Source organism: Medicago sativa, chromosome 1, assembly GCF_051527215.1.
Source record: "Medicago sativa cultivar Bolivia chromosome 1, Bolivia_mono, whole genome shotgun sequence".
NCBI classification, from domain to species: Eukaryota; Viridiplantae; Streptophyta; class Magnoliopsida; order Fabales; family Fabaceae; genus Medicago; species Medicago sativa.
Window position 1 is genome coordinate 85,297,636 of NC_140749.1, and position 16,186 is coordinate 85,313,821.

At 32.0% G+C, this 16,186-nt stretch overlaps 2 protein-coding genes across 3 annotated transcripts; both read right to left on the minus strand.

The window, feature by feature from the left end:
- Positions 1-46: 46 nt before the first annotated feature.
- Positions 47-4,738, minus strand: LOC146958477 (dihydrodipicolinate reductase-like protein CRR1, chloroplastic). Of its 2 annotated transcripts, none has more exons than XM_085739994.1 (10): positions 4,608-4,738; positions 4,387-4,509; positions 4,077-4,151; positions 3,907-3,972; positions 3,474-3,569; positions 3,166-3,282; positions 2,852-2,944; positions 2,650-2,748; positions 2,309-2,395; positions 47-814 (listed from the first exon to the last, which is right to left on the minus strand). In XM_085739994.1, the coding sequence occupies exons 1-10, from the start codon at positions 4,725-4,727 to the stop codon at positions 692-694; spliced, it is 999 nt and encodes a 332-aa protein (XP_085596120.1). In that variant the 5' UTR covers positions 4,728-4,738; the 3' UTR covers positions 47-691. The 2 variants fall into 2 exon arrangements, with proteins under 2 accessions (XP_085596120.1, XP_085596121.1); XM_085739995.1 differs by having other exon boundaries at positions 47-2,222.
- LOC146958478 (uncharacterized) lies at positions 195-614 on the minus strand. The gene has a single exon (XM_085752180.1). It carries the CDS (start codon positions 612-614, stop codon positions 195-197), a length of 420 nt encoding a protein of 139 aa, XP_085608306.1.
- Positions 4,739-16,186: the final 11,448 nt, after the last annotated feature.

Sequence of the window (16,186 nt, forward strand, 5' to 3'; positions counted from 1 at the left end):
ATTAATTAATTAAAATCAAAGTGAGATTAGCAAAGAACAATAAAAATTTAAAGAAACTTATTGATAGTATTGATTAGGTTTTCCAAGAGAAATACCAAAAGCATAAAGAAAGAAGAACTTGATCACATGACAAGTTGATTATAACAAGAAACTTATTATTGATTAGGTTTTTCATACGACAGACAAGAGAAATATCAGAAGCCCAAAAGCCACATCTTGAGTTCCAGCCCAACGAAGAAACCGCCATAGGATTCAACACAAGCAAAAAGAACTTGATCATCGGTGAGATATTGTTGACTCCAGTCACTTGTTCTGATCTCTTCTTTCAGCTCAACTTTGAATCCGAGATAAAGAGAAATTATCTCCTCGGTAGAAAGCTTATTGAGGCCTGATTTCATCCAGGTGAGATTCCTAGGAGGCATGTTCATCGCCAAACGGTGCTTGGAGAACAACAGCACCTCACGTTGCCATTTGTTATAGAACCCTGACAATCTCACACCACGCTCCCAGAGGAAGTAACGGAGGCTTACCGGAATGTAATCGGCGTGAGAGAGCTGGAAAATGATGCATCGGCGATCCACACAGAAATTCAATGTGTTTGCTTGACGATCCATGCTGAACCCGACGACGAGCCTTCGTTTGCGGTGGAAGTCTATGCCGTTGTAGACCGTGATGTTGATCCACTCATCGATCATGGCGCCAGAAGCGGTAACGATGACGTTAACCTTGGTTCCGTTGAGGTCCACGGTAACATTGCTGAAGTTGGGATATTGTTGACGGTAGACGACGGTTGCCATTCTTTCTTTTGTAACGGCTGAGGATTGAGATTAAGAAGGTTACTTATTTATAGTGTCAAATTAGGGTTACCACCGTGTCAATCAACTCTTTTCTTTCTTTCCTCCTTACAATTTTTTTTTAAATAATTAATTAATATCGACATCTTTGGATTGACTTACTCCCTCCGATCACTATTATAAGCAAAAATTAATTTTTTAGATTCATTCAATAAATAATGTATGTGGTCTATATATAAAGAATTCCAATTGGAAAAGTCAGCAAAACGATTGGGCAGACGTGTGTGCAATGTTGATCAAGTTCATGGCTAGGACATCAAGCCCGTTAGATTCCAACTCTCTACATCGGACGGTCAGCGTTCGATCTCAGAGTGTTATTTGCATGGGCCAAGGCAATGGGCTTATTACCCTGTTGGAGATTTCATGGTTACAAAGCCCAATGAGCCCATAAAAATCAAGTTTTCTTTGGCTCAAATTGATTGTACTCATATCAAAGGCGGCCTCTGCATAGCTAGTGCAATTATTCGCCCAACTGAGTTTAGAGAAAGACTCAAAAAATTATAGCTGGCTATTATAATGTACTAATATTAGAGAGGGAAAAAAAAGAACAATTTCTTTTATACAGATAACATAATATTTGTGTTTATGGTAATTGAAAAATTATTCAAGTTAGCCCTTTATTTTAGGTGGGTTTGAGCGTTCTTTTGTAACTTGTAGGCAGTATACTTTTATGAAATATATATGCAGTTGTTATACAAGGTTGAAATGTTAATTTCTGTTATGTAATTTTAGGATGGATTAAGGTTTATTTTTTAAAAATTTGTGTTCAAATCCATTAGTGTATCAAGTTTAAGATCTTGCATTTGATATCCTTTTGCAAAAAAGTAATATGAACGAATTGATAGTCCAATGAGAAACTTGTGGGGTGGGATCACCAGAAGTAACAACGGTTTAAACGACCACCAAGAGACTTACACATTACTAACATATTTTAAAATTTGAGTTGGATCTAATTCAACCCCTACAACAGGTTTAAAGACCACCGCGAAAGACTTACATGCTACTGAGACCATCGTATAATTTGGGTAGGGTCTAACTCATGCATGATTTTGTTGTTTTTGGAATACACATTTATGACATTAGATTGTACAAGCATTCCTAACTAGCTAAATTGATTGCTTTGACCCTTTGTGTAAAAGATGAATGACTTTATTGTATGTTCTGGCAAAAAAGTCCTTACAAAATCATCGAATCACGTTCAGAATGCTAATGTGTAAGAGAAAAATTCGGAGGTTATTTTTTCATTTATTTTCAACCAAACCTTGTCTATGATATTTGTCAACAAGCTGGTCCAGTGAGTCGCTTGAATTTAACCAAAGTAGCATTAGCATATGATCACAAAAACTTCTCCAAGCCGTATACTAAGTTCTTCAAGAATGATAAAGGGGAAACAAAAAGATTGAATCAGACCAAGCAGAATGATTAAAAGAAGCTATAAAAGCTTAGACTTGTACCTTGAGGCGCACTACTTTTCTAATGGCTATCAACAAGCCTGGCATAAGACATTGTACATCTGTGATATCATGCTTGATGGTGTAAATCTGCAGAAATCGACCTCATAATGAGAAGATAGTACACTTTGGTTCCTTAAATTGACTAAATTTTAAAAGTAGTGAAATAAAAAATCTTCATTCAAATTATTCTTTCTTTTGAATCAGTTAATTTAGTTTTGAAAATTGTCGCAGAAAGACTAATGTAAATCAATGATTTTCAAATTTTACAAATCATTTTTTATATTTTCGTGAGTAAATTGGTGATTGACATGTAGAATAAAATGTGTTCACCAAGGACATACCTCTCCAAGACCAGAAAAGTGAACTGTTGTACTAGAGGGAAGCCCTGGTAAAACCAAACTGTGCACGCGAATTCCATCTCCCAAAACTTGACCCCTTGCCTTTGTCGTGTGATAAATAATTAAATGAAACAAGTTAGATATCTCACTTGTAGTATTTATTGTTGTGTGTATTCATATGAGATGAAGTTGTTTATGTCCTTACCAAGACATCTGTTGAGGAGTCTTCTCTGTTATAGATTTGACCGAGGTTAGAGAGATTGTTGGCAATTTGGTTTGCTTCGGCCGATGGAAGATCCTGTATAACAAGAGCTTCTTCAGTATATTTGGTTTCACATTTTTTAGACCTTTCTCCGTCTTCGTTTGGGAATGAAGATTTTATTACATGTAAAAGTTAGTTATACCAGTCAGTTAAGTTAGCTTAACTAACTAGTGTAACAAACATTTACCTCTAAATAGATTTTACCATAAGTGGATATTGAACATAAACAAGGAAAAATAAAAATGATTCATTCTTACATTTGCATTAGCCTTGGATTCCACAATTTCGACATTGCGGTAATGGAAAGAAGCTGAAATTGCAGCCTGCTGCAACAATATTGATCCTATGGAAAGCGTTGGAGCAACCAAGACACCCTGTCATTATAGTTAACCAAATGCCAAAAAAGAACAAATGGTTTAGTAGTAGCAGATTTAGTCGGAAGTCTGTTTTGTATAAAGTAGGAAATAACTGAAAGGACAAAAGGATATATAGAAAAGAGAACATAATTAAGTTCAAGCAGACTATGCATTAGTTCTTATAAGTATAAGTCTCACCCCTTGCTCACCATGCTGGCCTTCTCACAGAATGCTGATAATGCTGCAACCGTATCTAATTTGATTCGCGGCACGTAAACAACACTTTTCATGCCAAATGCTGTTGCCTATACAGTGAAAAAGAATCAATCAATGTTCAAGTATTCTAAAATCATAGCCTAATGCTACAATTATGAGTTTCTCCACATAATCTACTCTTCAATCTTGGCCTATTATCCTATCACTTGAAATTGTTTCCTTTAGCTATGAAGTATGAAAAATTGCTTTGAAAATTCTGTCTATTAGTAATAGACTATTACTATCATAGTAATGCTATTTTTAGCTAATTAAGAATCCCAATAAATAAACTATCAGTCTTAGCCAAGAACCATTTAATTTACACTTCATCTTAAATGCATATTTTGGCCAACAATATATAAGTATGTTCGTAACCAGAACTCAAACCTGTTTTACATTGTCATATACCGCGGAAGGGTCTGTGAAATCGACTACAACCGCTGTGGCCTTGGACTGCAAATTGCAATTCAAAAAGTCATTGTAGATACAAAAAGATTAAGGAAATACTAATTGAATAATACCACGTTTGTTATTGCTAATTCACAATTTCACATTACCTGAGATATAGAGCCCAAAACCATGGTAAGGTCATTTAGTATAGGTATTTCAAGAGGATCTTCCATGCCACAAAGCTATAGGAAAATAAAAAATTAGGCCCCGTTAATTAAGTGCTTATATAAAAGTTAGAGAGATGAGCTGTTTTCATATATGTTATAAGTTGTTTTCATAAGGCTAGAGGAATAGAAATTATTTCATATATGTTATAAGTTGTTTTCATAAGCCATCGTGGAAAGCTTATCGAAATGAGCTGAAAACAACTTATGGACATGTCAAAAGCCATTTCCATAAGCCGTCTTAAACAAAAACCTGTCCAATATCTTCCCCAACATGTTGAGTATCAATAGCTCCAGCAACTTCCATTCCTCTGGCCTTTGTCACAGCTAATACTGCTGCTCTTCCTATTTCCTTTGCTGCTCCATTTATTACAACCTGTTCCACAAAGGGTGTTGAAAATTGAAATCACAATGTAATATCTCATTTGAACTGAATCAAAGTGTTAATTTTGAAAATGGTATTGAAGTTAGTGCCTTTATATTGCTTTGTATAGGTTGTGCTGAGCAGGAAATTATAGAATGCTTGCTTCTGCTTTTGACCATTTGAGAATTCAAGTAGTTGATGGAATGAAACTGGCAGCTTAAGGCTGCCATTGCTGCTCAAGCCTCTGTGACCAAAAGAAGATAAGCCTATATATTATGTGACACACATATAGCCGAAGCTGGGTAATATTTTGATAGATAAGGTAACGTTTTGAGTAATTCTTAACTTATTACATGTACAAATACACAGAGTCGATTAAAGATTTAATGGACTTTCTAGGCTACTTGACTAATGGAAGGGTTTTGGCATAATCATTATTTTAATTAATAGTATTTTTTTTTTAAAAAAAGAAAAAAATTGGTTTCTAAAATGATCAACTAATTTGGGTTATTAGTCATAGAGTCCACTAATTCGAGACACCAATCCTACAATCCGTTAAGAGAGACCAATTAAAGCCCGAGTAAGACATATATGAACCGACTTAACCATAAATTGTTGGCACTTGAAAGATTTGAAATTGAGACCTAGACAAGAGCATATTTATAGGTCGCAGACCTTCATCACCAAGTGAATTGTTTCATAAAAGATGTGTCATTTGATTGTCTATGAACACCATGCTAGCTTTCTATATTTTTTAAATAAATTAACATTTACTATTATCCCTTATAATAAAATTAGACATTTTTTATTGGAATGCTAATAATTTTGATTTGCCATTCAAGTTTGAAAACCAATAAATCAATATAGGACTAGAAAAATTTGCCACACACCCCTACAGTTATCTCCTTACCCCCAACAAACCAATCTTAACCCTTTTATTCACCCCTCGTACATTTTTCTGGAAAACTTGAAAAATTATTTTCAAAACTGACTAACATGCCTGTAATCTTGAGGAAAGTTTTTCGGTATGTTAACCACGGTTACATTTGCCATGGTTAAACTGTGGTTAATTCATTTATGTACAAATTTTTGCCATGAAGCTTATGCCGAGTGGACCATTTATGTACAAATTTTTGGGCAATAAACCAAGAGTATTACTTTTCCCACCCTATGTCTTTCCTCGCGCGCCCTATTTTTTTCCAAAATTACCCTCGAAGTTTTCCGGATTTTATAATCAGGAATGATGTTTTTCCAGAATTTTTTTGATTTTAAGCTTTCTATTGCTGTGGAATTGGTTATGTACAAGCTACAGATTTTAAAAATAACGGTGCACTTAACATTTATGGAGAGAGGTATATTCTGCAATGTGCTGCATATTTTAAATATAATATGAATGATATTACTGAGTTGTCTTTCTTAATTTCTTTCTTCCAAAGGCATCAGCACCGAATGAAGTTTTCAAATACTTGTTAGGTCATGATTCTAATGCTTTGAAGTGAGTATTGAAACTTTACTTGTCTCATTCATCACAAGAGTTATGGACATGTCAACTTCATACTTTGAGCATTGTTATGTAGAGAAATAAGTACTCCAACACCGGGTTCCAAGGATTTATTCTTCCCAACAAAATATCCCAACCATTTTTTATGCAATTCAAAGCTTGTTTCTGGAAAAAAAAGTATTGGTCATACTAGAGAAATCCTCCATATAATCACATTCCGGATTACAAAATCCGAATTGTTTAACGTATTCCGGATTATGTAATCCGGAAACATCATTTTTCATCCTATTTGTTGACTTTCAACGTGAGTTACGGATTTTTCCGGATTTTGTAATCCGGAAAGCTCAAAAAATAGGGCGTGTTACATGATTTTTTTGGATTACATAATCCGAAAACCCCCTAAACACCCTTTTTTCATGGTGTTGATGCAATCCGGATTCTATATTCCGGAATGCACCAGCACCAAATTTTTCATATGTAACAAATCTTCTAAAATTCTATGTGCATCTAAACTCTTAGAACCAGGACAAACTTTAAAAGTAAGAGTCCTTAACGATGTTGAATTTGCAAGTATGAACCGTATCAAACTCATTGCATGCTGAGAAATTCTACATGCTCTAACATGGATATTCACCATCTGCAGATTATTAAGGCAATCACTACTGCATTCTAACTCTTCTGAATGATCCGACACTTGTACGGTAGAAACATCGATGTAACTCTGAAGTGTAAAAATTAAAGTGTCAAAATACAACAATAAGAAATAAGCTAAGAAGCTTAGGTAATCATGTTTACATGTATAATAAGTTCAACCAAGCCAGGAGCACATTGGAGTGCACTAACAATATACAAAAGTTCTCCTCTATCATTTGCTCCATAATTTTTACACCCAAAATTCAAAATTCCATCATTTATACTTTTTTTCATGGTGCTAATGCAATCCGGATTCTATAATCCGGAATACACAAGGGCATTTTTGGAAAATTTACAGGGCGCGAGAGAAGACCATAGGGTGGGAAAAGTAATACTCATAAACCAATGAGGCAGCAATGTTCATGGTCCCCCATCTACTGCCAGGGGGAAAAGTGGACATGAGTAAACAAATCCAAATGCCATGGTAGTCAACCAAAAACAAAAAATCGACACATATTAATTGTTATCAGTTAATTTTTAAAATATTGCATCAAGTAAGCAAAAAAGATACGCAATTCTTGCTCAAAAAAAGTTATCAAACTCGGTTCAAAATACACTATTAGGAGAGGTCATTGATCAATAAATCACATCATATTTTATTTAATTTGATGATGAAACTTATTGATCTAATTAATAGTTGAAACAACCTTGTACATAACGGAAGACTTATCTTATTTGTGCATCATAAATTTGGCTTCAACTCAAAGTTATACTTGGTAGCTTCTTATATCTCACACTAGAAAGATGTTCTCGAGATATGTAGAGAAACAATGTGTCCTCTTCTGCAAAAATATGGTGTTAACTAGTTAAAATTTTCTTTTGCAAAATCAAGTTCCATATATGTGTCCTCTTTTTTTTAAAATTTTGCAAATTGGAAGTGAATATCAAAGTCGATGATGTTTGACTATGTATTTCTAATTTTATTTGTTATGATGAGGGCATGATGCGTGCCTATTGGCTATTACGTTTGCTCACGATAACATGCTTTGTCTAGACTTTGTTGTGAAGCATCTAAGCCGTGCAATTGCATGAGCACGTATGGTGCCGTGTCCTTTTCAATGCAGCTGGTTTTGGTTGTGTTCTGAAATTTATATCTAGAACCTAGTTCTCATAAAAAATGGGAATTTCCATATTGAACCGTAGTCTTTATATCATCATTCACTTTAATCACCAAACAATAGATCATATTTTTGTAGCATCTGAAAAGAGGCCAATAGTGTATTGAACGATTTTTTGGTTAAATTTGACAAAATGGAGTATTACTTCTAGAATATTGATTCTTTGGTAGCTGTTACTGTTAGTATCCGTTTATAGTCAATGTTTTCTATTTTTATTTCAACTTCAATAAATAAACATAAGATAATGTACCAAAATAAAATAAAATAAATAAACATAAGATAATATAGATTTAATATATTTCCAACAATTTTTTTAAAATTTTTACAATCAAATCTTGCTTTTTTATTTTAAAAAATTGAAAACGTCTAACACATTAATTGTTTTTATTGTTTCTGAGAATGCATTTTTTTTTCTAGTATGTCTTTCATATACTCTCTATCCCAATTATTATTGCATAAATCTTTCATCTTATTATATTGGAAAAATCAAGTCTCATTTATATAATATTAGACTAGAGTTTATAAGTCCACGTGAGCTTAGCTCAGTTGGTTGAACAATGCATAAAAATATGCAAGGTCTGGGGTTCAAACCCCGGCCACTACCAAAAATCTGGGGTTCAAACCCCGGCCACTACCAAAAAAAAGACTGGAGCTTAGCCACTACCAAAAAACCAAAAAAAAGACTGGAGCTTATAAGTGATTTTATTATTATAAGTGATTTTATAAGTGATATTTTTCACATCCTTATTTATTTTTATCTATACTATATATAAAGGAAACTACCCCTTTCAGCATATTTTTGGGTTGGAATTTTCTTTCCAAAAATACCCTTAATTTTAAATACAAGTAACGCATGTAACAAATAGATAAGAATAAATTTAAATATTAAAACAAATGTAACAAACACGATATGAATATATGTTTATCTGTTTTTTTTCCTTTATTATTTAAAAAGTATAACAAATTAGATGATTATATTTATACTTACTTTTTCATTATTCCAATTATACTCTTAAACAATTTTTTCTATAATAAAGATTATTGTTTGCGTCATTAAAAAAAGCAACACACATTTGTATTTTTATTTTTAATCAAAACCAAAATTTCATAAAAAAAATACCGTTCATAATTTTCAAACGTTAGCGCAATAAAAAGAGCGGAAAGACGGGCACGGAGTGCCCGTCTTTTCGCTAGTTATTATAAGTGATTTTATAAGTGATATTTTTCACATCCTTATTTATTAAATATATAAGTGATTTTATTTTCACATCCTTATTTATTAAATATATAAGTTATTTTCACATCCTTATTTATTAAATAATAAGTGATATTTTTCACATCCTTATTTATTAAATATTTTTCACATCCTTATTTATTAATTTTGTTACGTTTCACATCCTTATTTATTAAATATTTTTCACATCCTTATTTATTAATTTTGTTACGTCTGCAGCAACTTAACCTAATTTTTTCCCGCTCATTTGCTTTATTAGGTTTGCAATTATTTAACCTAACAAATTTCATCTAAAAAAAATGCATTGCACACCAATTTCATTCCTATCCTCTTGCCTTTTTTTTTGAAGAAAATATTTTCTACCATATCAATGATCATGTATGATCCTTTTATTTTATACTTTTTTTTTGGTCAAGAATTTTACACTTTTTTTTTTGGATTTTTTTTTTAATTTCATGCCTTTTGTTTTTGACATCCTTATTTTTTAATTTTGTTACGTATGCAGCAACTTAACCTAATTTTTTCCCGCTCATTTGCTTTATTAGGTTTGCAATTATTTAACCTAACAAATTCCATCTAAAAAAATGCATTGCACACCAATTTCATTCTCATGCTCTTGCCTTTTTTTTTTTAAGAAAATATTTTCTACCATATCAATGATCTTACGGGTTAAAGATTATTTATTGGTCTCTATTATAGTCGAGAAACTCCGTGCGACGCACGGGTCAAAAGTCTAGTTACAAATAAATTTTATAAGAATAAATTAGACTCAATATAAAAATTTAACATAGTATCAAAGGTTATCAATTCATATCCACTCATAAATAATAATAATAATAATAATAAATTAAACCTAATATATAAACTTAATCTGTTAGAGCATCTCCAATGGGGGGTCCTTACTTAACAAGGACCACTCCCTGTTAAGGACCCTCCATTGGAGGAAGAAAAAATGAGTCACCGTTAAGGAACGGGTAACTATATAAGGACCCTCTCTCTCCCGGGTAACTAACGGGTCCCACGTTTAAAAAAGTAATAAAATGTGTACTACTTAGTCTCACATGCATAAAGGAGTAATAAAATGTGTGCTACTTGGTCCCACTTGTAAAAAGGAGTAATAGATAAATTATTTTTGTTTAATGATATAAAGATAGTGGGACATATCTGTATTCAAAATGAACATATATTTTAGAAAATAAAAACTAAATGTTCTAGAGAAGAACTTAAGATTTCACGATGAATTAAAAAACACTTGTGCCCTCCACACACAAGTCAAAATATGATACCGTTAATTGTCGTCCCAAAATGTAAATCAACTTGGATTGGATATACCGTTATACTCCCTTGCCAACATATATATATGCTGATACGACACCAAAAACTTAACATATGAACCATCATAATACACTAGCATTAATAAGCTTCAAGAAGCGCAAAAGAAATTAACATAAAAAAACAAAAAAAAAAATTAATTTGTACGATTTTGTAGTATTTTACTTGATTAAATAAATAAATAATCAATTTTTCTATCAAAACAAATTTAATTTGGGAAACAGATAAACTTTCATTAAGCTGCCAAACAAAATTATAGAATGTCTTTTTCGAGGGATAGGGATAGAGGGATATCTGATTAGATACAACAAAGCACCGACCAAATGAGATTTTAATTAAACAATAACACTGCCAGTCATCAGGGAAAAGAATATAGTTACCTCAAATTAGTACATATTCCAGGAATTATGGTTATTGTACACCAATTATATTGTTCATCAATGTAGTTGAGAAGATGTTCTTCATTTCCTCTTTTTTATGAGTGCTATTATATACTTCATCCAGTCACATTTATAAACAAATATTCATTGTTGAGATTCATTGAACAACTGATATTTCTAGACTATAAATATAGTCCATTATACCGGATGGAGTATGCGTAGTTAGTTAGTCATTAATTACAATTGATTGATATTTCAACTACTACTTTTGTTTATAATTTATTTTAGAGAGAGTATTTATTAGATTTTTTTTTATTAAATTTGGTATTTTAAAAGTATTCATCGAGATAGCTCCAACAACAACTTATACGTTACCATTTATCTATATATGAGTAGGGTTGGGAATAAGTCAGACATGTCTACAGGGGCTTACGGTCTGGCCTAGCCTGTTTATTAAAAAGGTTAGGCCTAGGCTTCTGAAAAAACTTATTTAAGTAAATAGATCATGGGTGGATTTGTTTATGCATATTATTAAAAGTTATTTTTTATTTATATTAAACATAAAAATCAAGAAACAACTCAAATGAACTTTTTAAATTGGTTCTAAGGCCTTATAGTGAAATAGGATTTTAAGGCTTTATAGTGACGGCAAGCCGAACATCTCCAATGGGGGGTCCTTACTTAACAAGGACCACTCCCTGTTAAGGACTCTCCATTGGAGGAAGAAAAAATGAGTCCTCGTTAAGGAACGTGTAACTATATAATGACCCCCTCTCTCCTGGGTAACTAACGGGTCCCACGTTTAAAAAAGTAATAAAATGTGTACTACTTGGTCCCACTTGCATAAAGGAGTAATAAAATGTGTGCTACTTGGTCCCACTTGTAAAAAGGAGTAATAGATAAATTATTTTTGTTTAATGATATAAAGATAGTGGGACATATTTAAGTACTTTTCATTGGAGTCCTTATTAGTTTATTACAATTGGAGTCATTGAGTCATTAATAGGTACTTTTATTAAAAAATTATAAATAAGTGATGTGTCACGTGGGGTCCATTTAAGGAGTCCTTGTTAGAGAACTACCATTGTGGATGCTCTTGCACTGAAATAGTTTTTAAGACCGATTTAATCTATTTAAAAGCAGATGAAATGAACAATTTAATGATTTTAATATGAAGTATGTCTATAAATAGGATATCAAGCCTGACTAGGCTATTAAATAGGTCAAGTCATGCCAAAAAAATAGACCCACGAAAGGCCATGTTCAAGCTTGCAAAAATTTTCATAAGCCAAGCTCATGCATATTAAAGTCGGACTTGGCCTAACATATTCCTACACCTAGATATCAATAAAAAAAGGGACAAAATATGTTATAAGATGCACTATAAAATAAGAAGAATGTTAAAAGAGTATTGCATGAACATTGGTTAAACATATATAACAAGTCGATTTAAAGAGTATCACAAGAATATTGATTAAGCATACATAACAAGTAAGTTTTTGAATACTGTAATTATTTATAGAAATACTGTAGAGGAATTGTTCTAAAACCACATAGGTTACACTGCCTCTTTTGTAAAGTGTCAGCACTAGATCCCATTCCCACCACATAAGCAGTTTCTAACGTGGAACGACTTTGGGAGTGTCACGTGCGGCGAAACTCAGGCGTGCCAAAGTGTCGGTGTGGAGGATAAGAGTCAGACTTTGTAAGAAATAAAGAAATGTTGTCTATGCTTTTTGCTTAGAATTTAGTACCTTACTTACTTCATGCACCCAAAGCAGGACATGTGTTTAATGTTAATTCAATTTTGGTGTCTCAATACTCGGAGAGGAGTTGCTTCCAAAAACCTGAGCTCTAAAAGGAAACTACTTCCTCGTTCCTTTTTGAAAAAAAGTACTACTCTACGTTTTTATACTTATAGACAATTTGTTTTTGTTAATTTCCTGTTTTTCTTTACCACTTTGCCATTGTTCTGTATGTATTTTTTTGGACGTTCTTTCTCTTTATTGTCATGTCTACCACAACTACATATTCACTTTAGGGAATGAAATAATGTCAGTTAAGCAATAGTATAGTAAATTATTTGTCAAATTTCTCACTTTTTTCCGGTCAAAATTACCGCAATACCAAGACGATTAATGTCAATATTTTATAGAAATAATTGTCTTTGTATTGTTGTTATAGGGACACATTGGAAGCATGGACGATGGATAAATGATTCTCCTTTTTTCTTTAATAAGTCAAATTGTTTTTTTTTTATGAGCAAATAGGTCAAATTGTATTAAAATGTCTATTCTAGCCTTCTAGAACGAGATGTTCCCAAACAAAACAGAACAAACGTTGCATTACAACAAGAGTGGGTGTAACACACTAAGCAATGCTTCCAATCTCCCAATAATGAAATATCCACACAATAACTAAACCCAATCCCTTACAAGATGACTAAGAATACATTATCAAGAGCTGAAACAATCAATATAAGAAGACATATTGAGGGCTTAATCCACCATTGTTTCAAGTCATAATTAAATCTTTAGACTAATTCGATTTTAGTCACCACCGCACAAATCGTAGTTAAACATAGTTGTTTCCAATCCATTTGAACAAAGAGACAACATTTTTATTTTTTTGTGGTGGCCGGAGTTTGAACCCCGGACCGTATATATTAATTATGCATTATCCTTACCAATTGAGTTAAGCTCACGAGGACAAAAGAGACGACATTTACATTCTCCTTCCGCGCAATCTATTTTTATATAAATGACATGTAAAATTTGAATCAAACGTGTTACAACTGCACATTAATTTTTTCTGCAAATAAAACATACCCATGGTCCATGGAGTGCTTTCTCTATTTTTGTCATTGAGCTCAGCCCTTGTATTAAGTTTAGAGTTTTGAAACCAACGATTGGTGAGCATAGGAACTTAATCGTAATACATTCTTTCCGAATATAATTTTTTTTTTAAAGGAGAATATAGTTTTTTGTTTATTGACATAATGTGGACAAATTTAATTTTCAAATATATCCGTTTAACACCACGTTTTCTTTCTATCTCTTTCTCTTTTCATCGTATTATCTGTGTAGTGCTGTGTCAAGTAAGAGTTAAAGTTCCATATTTGATAGAATTGTTGAACTTGAATTTCATATAAGTGAAATGATCCACAGACTCAATGTCTTATGGTTTTGGATGAAAATATGATATGTGCACTCTCACTAGTGTGGTTGCTCTTACACCATTGTGATGATCCTATCCAGTGATGCTCCCCCTTATGACTCAACAGCGGTATCAGAGACAAGTTCGACTTGATGGGGAGTGGGAGAGATTTGTGTTGTTGGTTCACAAACGAGGAGTCTTACATTTGAGGTAGAGAATGTCACACTTGACGGAGGGATGTTGTGACATGTTAAATATAAGTTAAAGTCTCATGTAAAATATAAAAGTTGAGGTTGAATTGAATATAAATGAGAGGACGCATAAACTCAATACTTTAGAATTTTAGATGGAGATATGATATCAAATTTCACTTGCGTAGTTTCTCTTAACCCATTGATACTCATTCTCGTTGCCCATCATCTCTCCAGCATGTTACACCATCATCTCTGTTTTTTTCTTTCTCAAAGTATCACTGTTTTGTTTTTGTCTATCAAATATTTTCTCATCGGTGTGGTTTGCCTTAGAAAAGTGCAATATTCTTACATTGTTTTACTACTTACAATCAAGCATGTCACTTTCCAAATTTAATCTTGAGGTTAAACATGGGACAATGATAAAAGGGTTAAATAAGTAAATAGTCCTCCTAAATATACTAATATTTGATTTTCGTCTCCCCAAAATACTTCTTAGGCTTTTGAACACTCCAAAATTTTCCATCCATTAAATTAGACAATATTTTCCAAAAAAAATTAAATTTTTTTTGACAAAACATCATTTTAATATGAATTTTTTAGTAGCAAAACCATAAGATTGAACTTAAAGGCAAACCAAGAATGATGAAAAAATGATTTTTCTTGTTAAGTAGTCTAGAGGCTATAATTTCACATTCTAAACTGAATAAGTAGAAAATCTAAGAAACACAATCCCCTCAACGCGGGGATTGAGAACCGAGATGGGGAATAAATTCAGTTGTTGGCATGGAATGAGAAAGTACCCGTTGTCCGCCCCATTAACATCCCTACTAATGGACTAAAATGAAAGAAAATAATTTAAGGTACCAAAACACCTAAAAATAATTTAAAGGACTAGAAGTTTAATTTAGCCATTAATAAATTAAAACACCTTAGAGTTAGAGTGAGGCCCGCGCACTTCAGGGAAAATATTTTGCCGAAAGTTCATTTTTTATATATTAGTATTATTTTTGACAAGATTTTGCATACATTCTTTAAAGGAAAATGTTAACCGGTGTCCGGACACCGGTTAAAGAATTATAAAAGGAAATATTTCTTTGAAAATTATGTATTATTTTTTATAAAAGTTAAAAAATTGTTATTTTCAAATGCAAATCATATATTTTCTTTATACTTTTAGTTTTTTTAAAAGGTTGTTGTGTATATTTTAAATAATATTTAGTATTATCTTTTCAAAATAAATTAACTTCAGTAGTATGAAAATATGCGTCATAAAATTTACATAAATAATACTATATTAAAATCCACCCTCCCCTTAAAAATAATTTAACATAAAAGCTTCCCCTAAATTTTTTTAAAATCTTGATAGAAACCTAAATTAAAACTAAAGAAGTGCTTTTTATTTCTTAATTTTTTTAATATTAATATTATTATTATAATTTACTCAAAGAAGTACTATTTTTATTTTGGAAAAACTTAGGTGCATTTTTCTTTTCACTTGGTTTTTAACTTAAATAAAATACCTTGTCAAAACAAAAAACTTAAAATACAAACTTAAAATACAATATTTTTGGTTATAACAAACTTAAAAAAATTCTTGTAGAAAAACAAACTTAAAAAAATTGTTGATTTAAAGAAATCGTAAGTAGTTAAGTTAAGAATCTTAAAAAGGAAACCTAAGCAAATGCATTTAAGTTTTTGCCTTTTTTTTTTTTTTTTGTAAAGAAAATAATTCTTTTACATATAAGATCGCATATAGTAATATACCTTTCAAGTTTTTTTTTAATTTTAAACAACTACCCCCTTTTGAATTTAAAAAGGGTCCCGAATCTATGCCTTATTTTTTTTGCGGTATAATATTTTTTTGGCTTTCGCACCGATTTCCGACCCATCAACGGTGAACGACTAATCCGACTTGTACGTAGAGGCATGCGTACTGGCCAAACGTTGTTTTCCCTAATTTGCGGTATAATATTTTGTTAAGAGTCTAACATCAAAATTCATACACACTAATTATGGAGAAAGAGAGGTTATACATGTCGGAATATGTGCCACAACATTTAATTTTCATTTGAATTGCATCT

What these genes read in the sequence shown, in the direction of transcription:
- LOC146958478 (XM_085752180.1), bottom strand. Translation starts at nt 614, where the DNA reads ATGGATCGTCAAGCAAACACATTGAATTTCTGTGTGGATCGCCGATGC.
- LOC146958477 (XM_085739994.1), bottom strand. Translation starts at nt 4,727, where the DNA reads ATGGCAGCCTTAAGCTGCCAGTTTCATTCCATCAACTACTTGAATTCT. An exon ending in AATCCAAGGCTAATGCAAAT is followed by an intron (nt 2,945 to 3,165) that starts GTAAGAATGAAT and finishes CTTGTTATACAG; the next exon opens with GATCTTCCATCGGCCGAAGC. An exon ending in ACTTTTCTGGTCTTGGAGAG is followed by an intron (nt 2,396 to 2,649) that starts GTATGTCCTTGG and finishes CGATTTCTGCAG; the next exon opens with ATTTACACCATCAAGCATGA.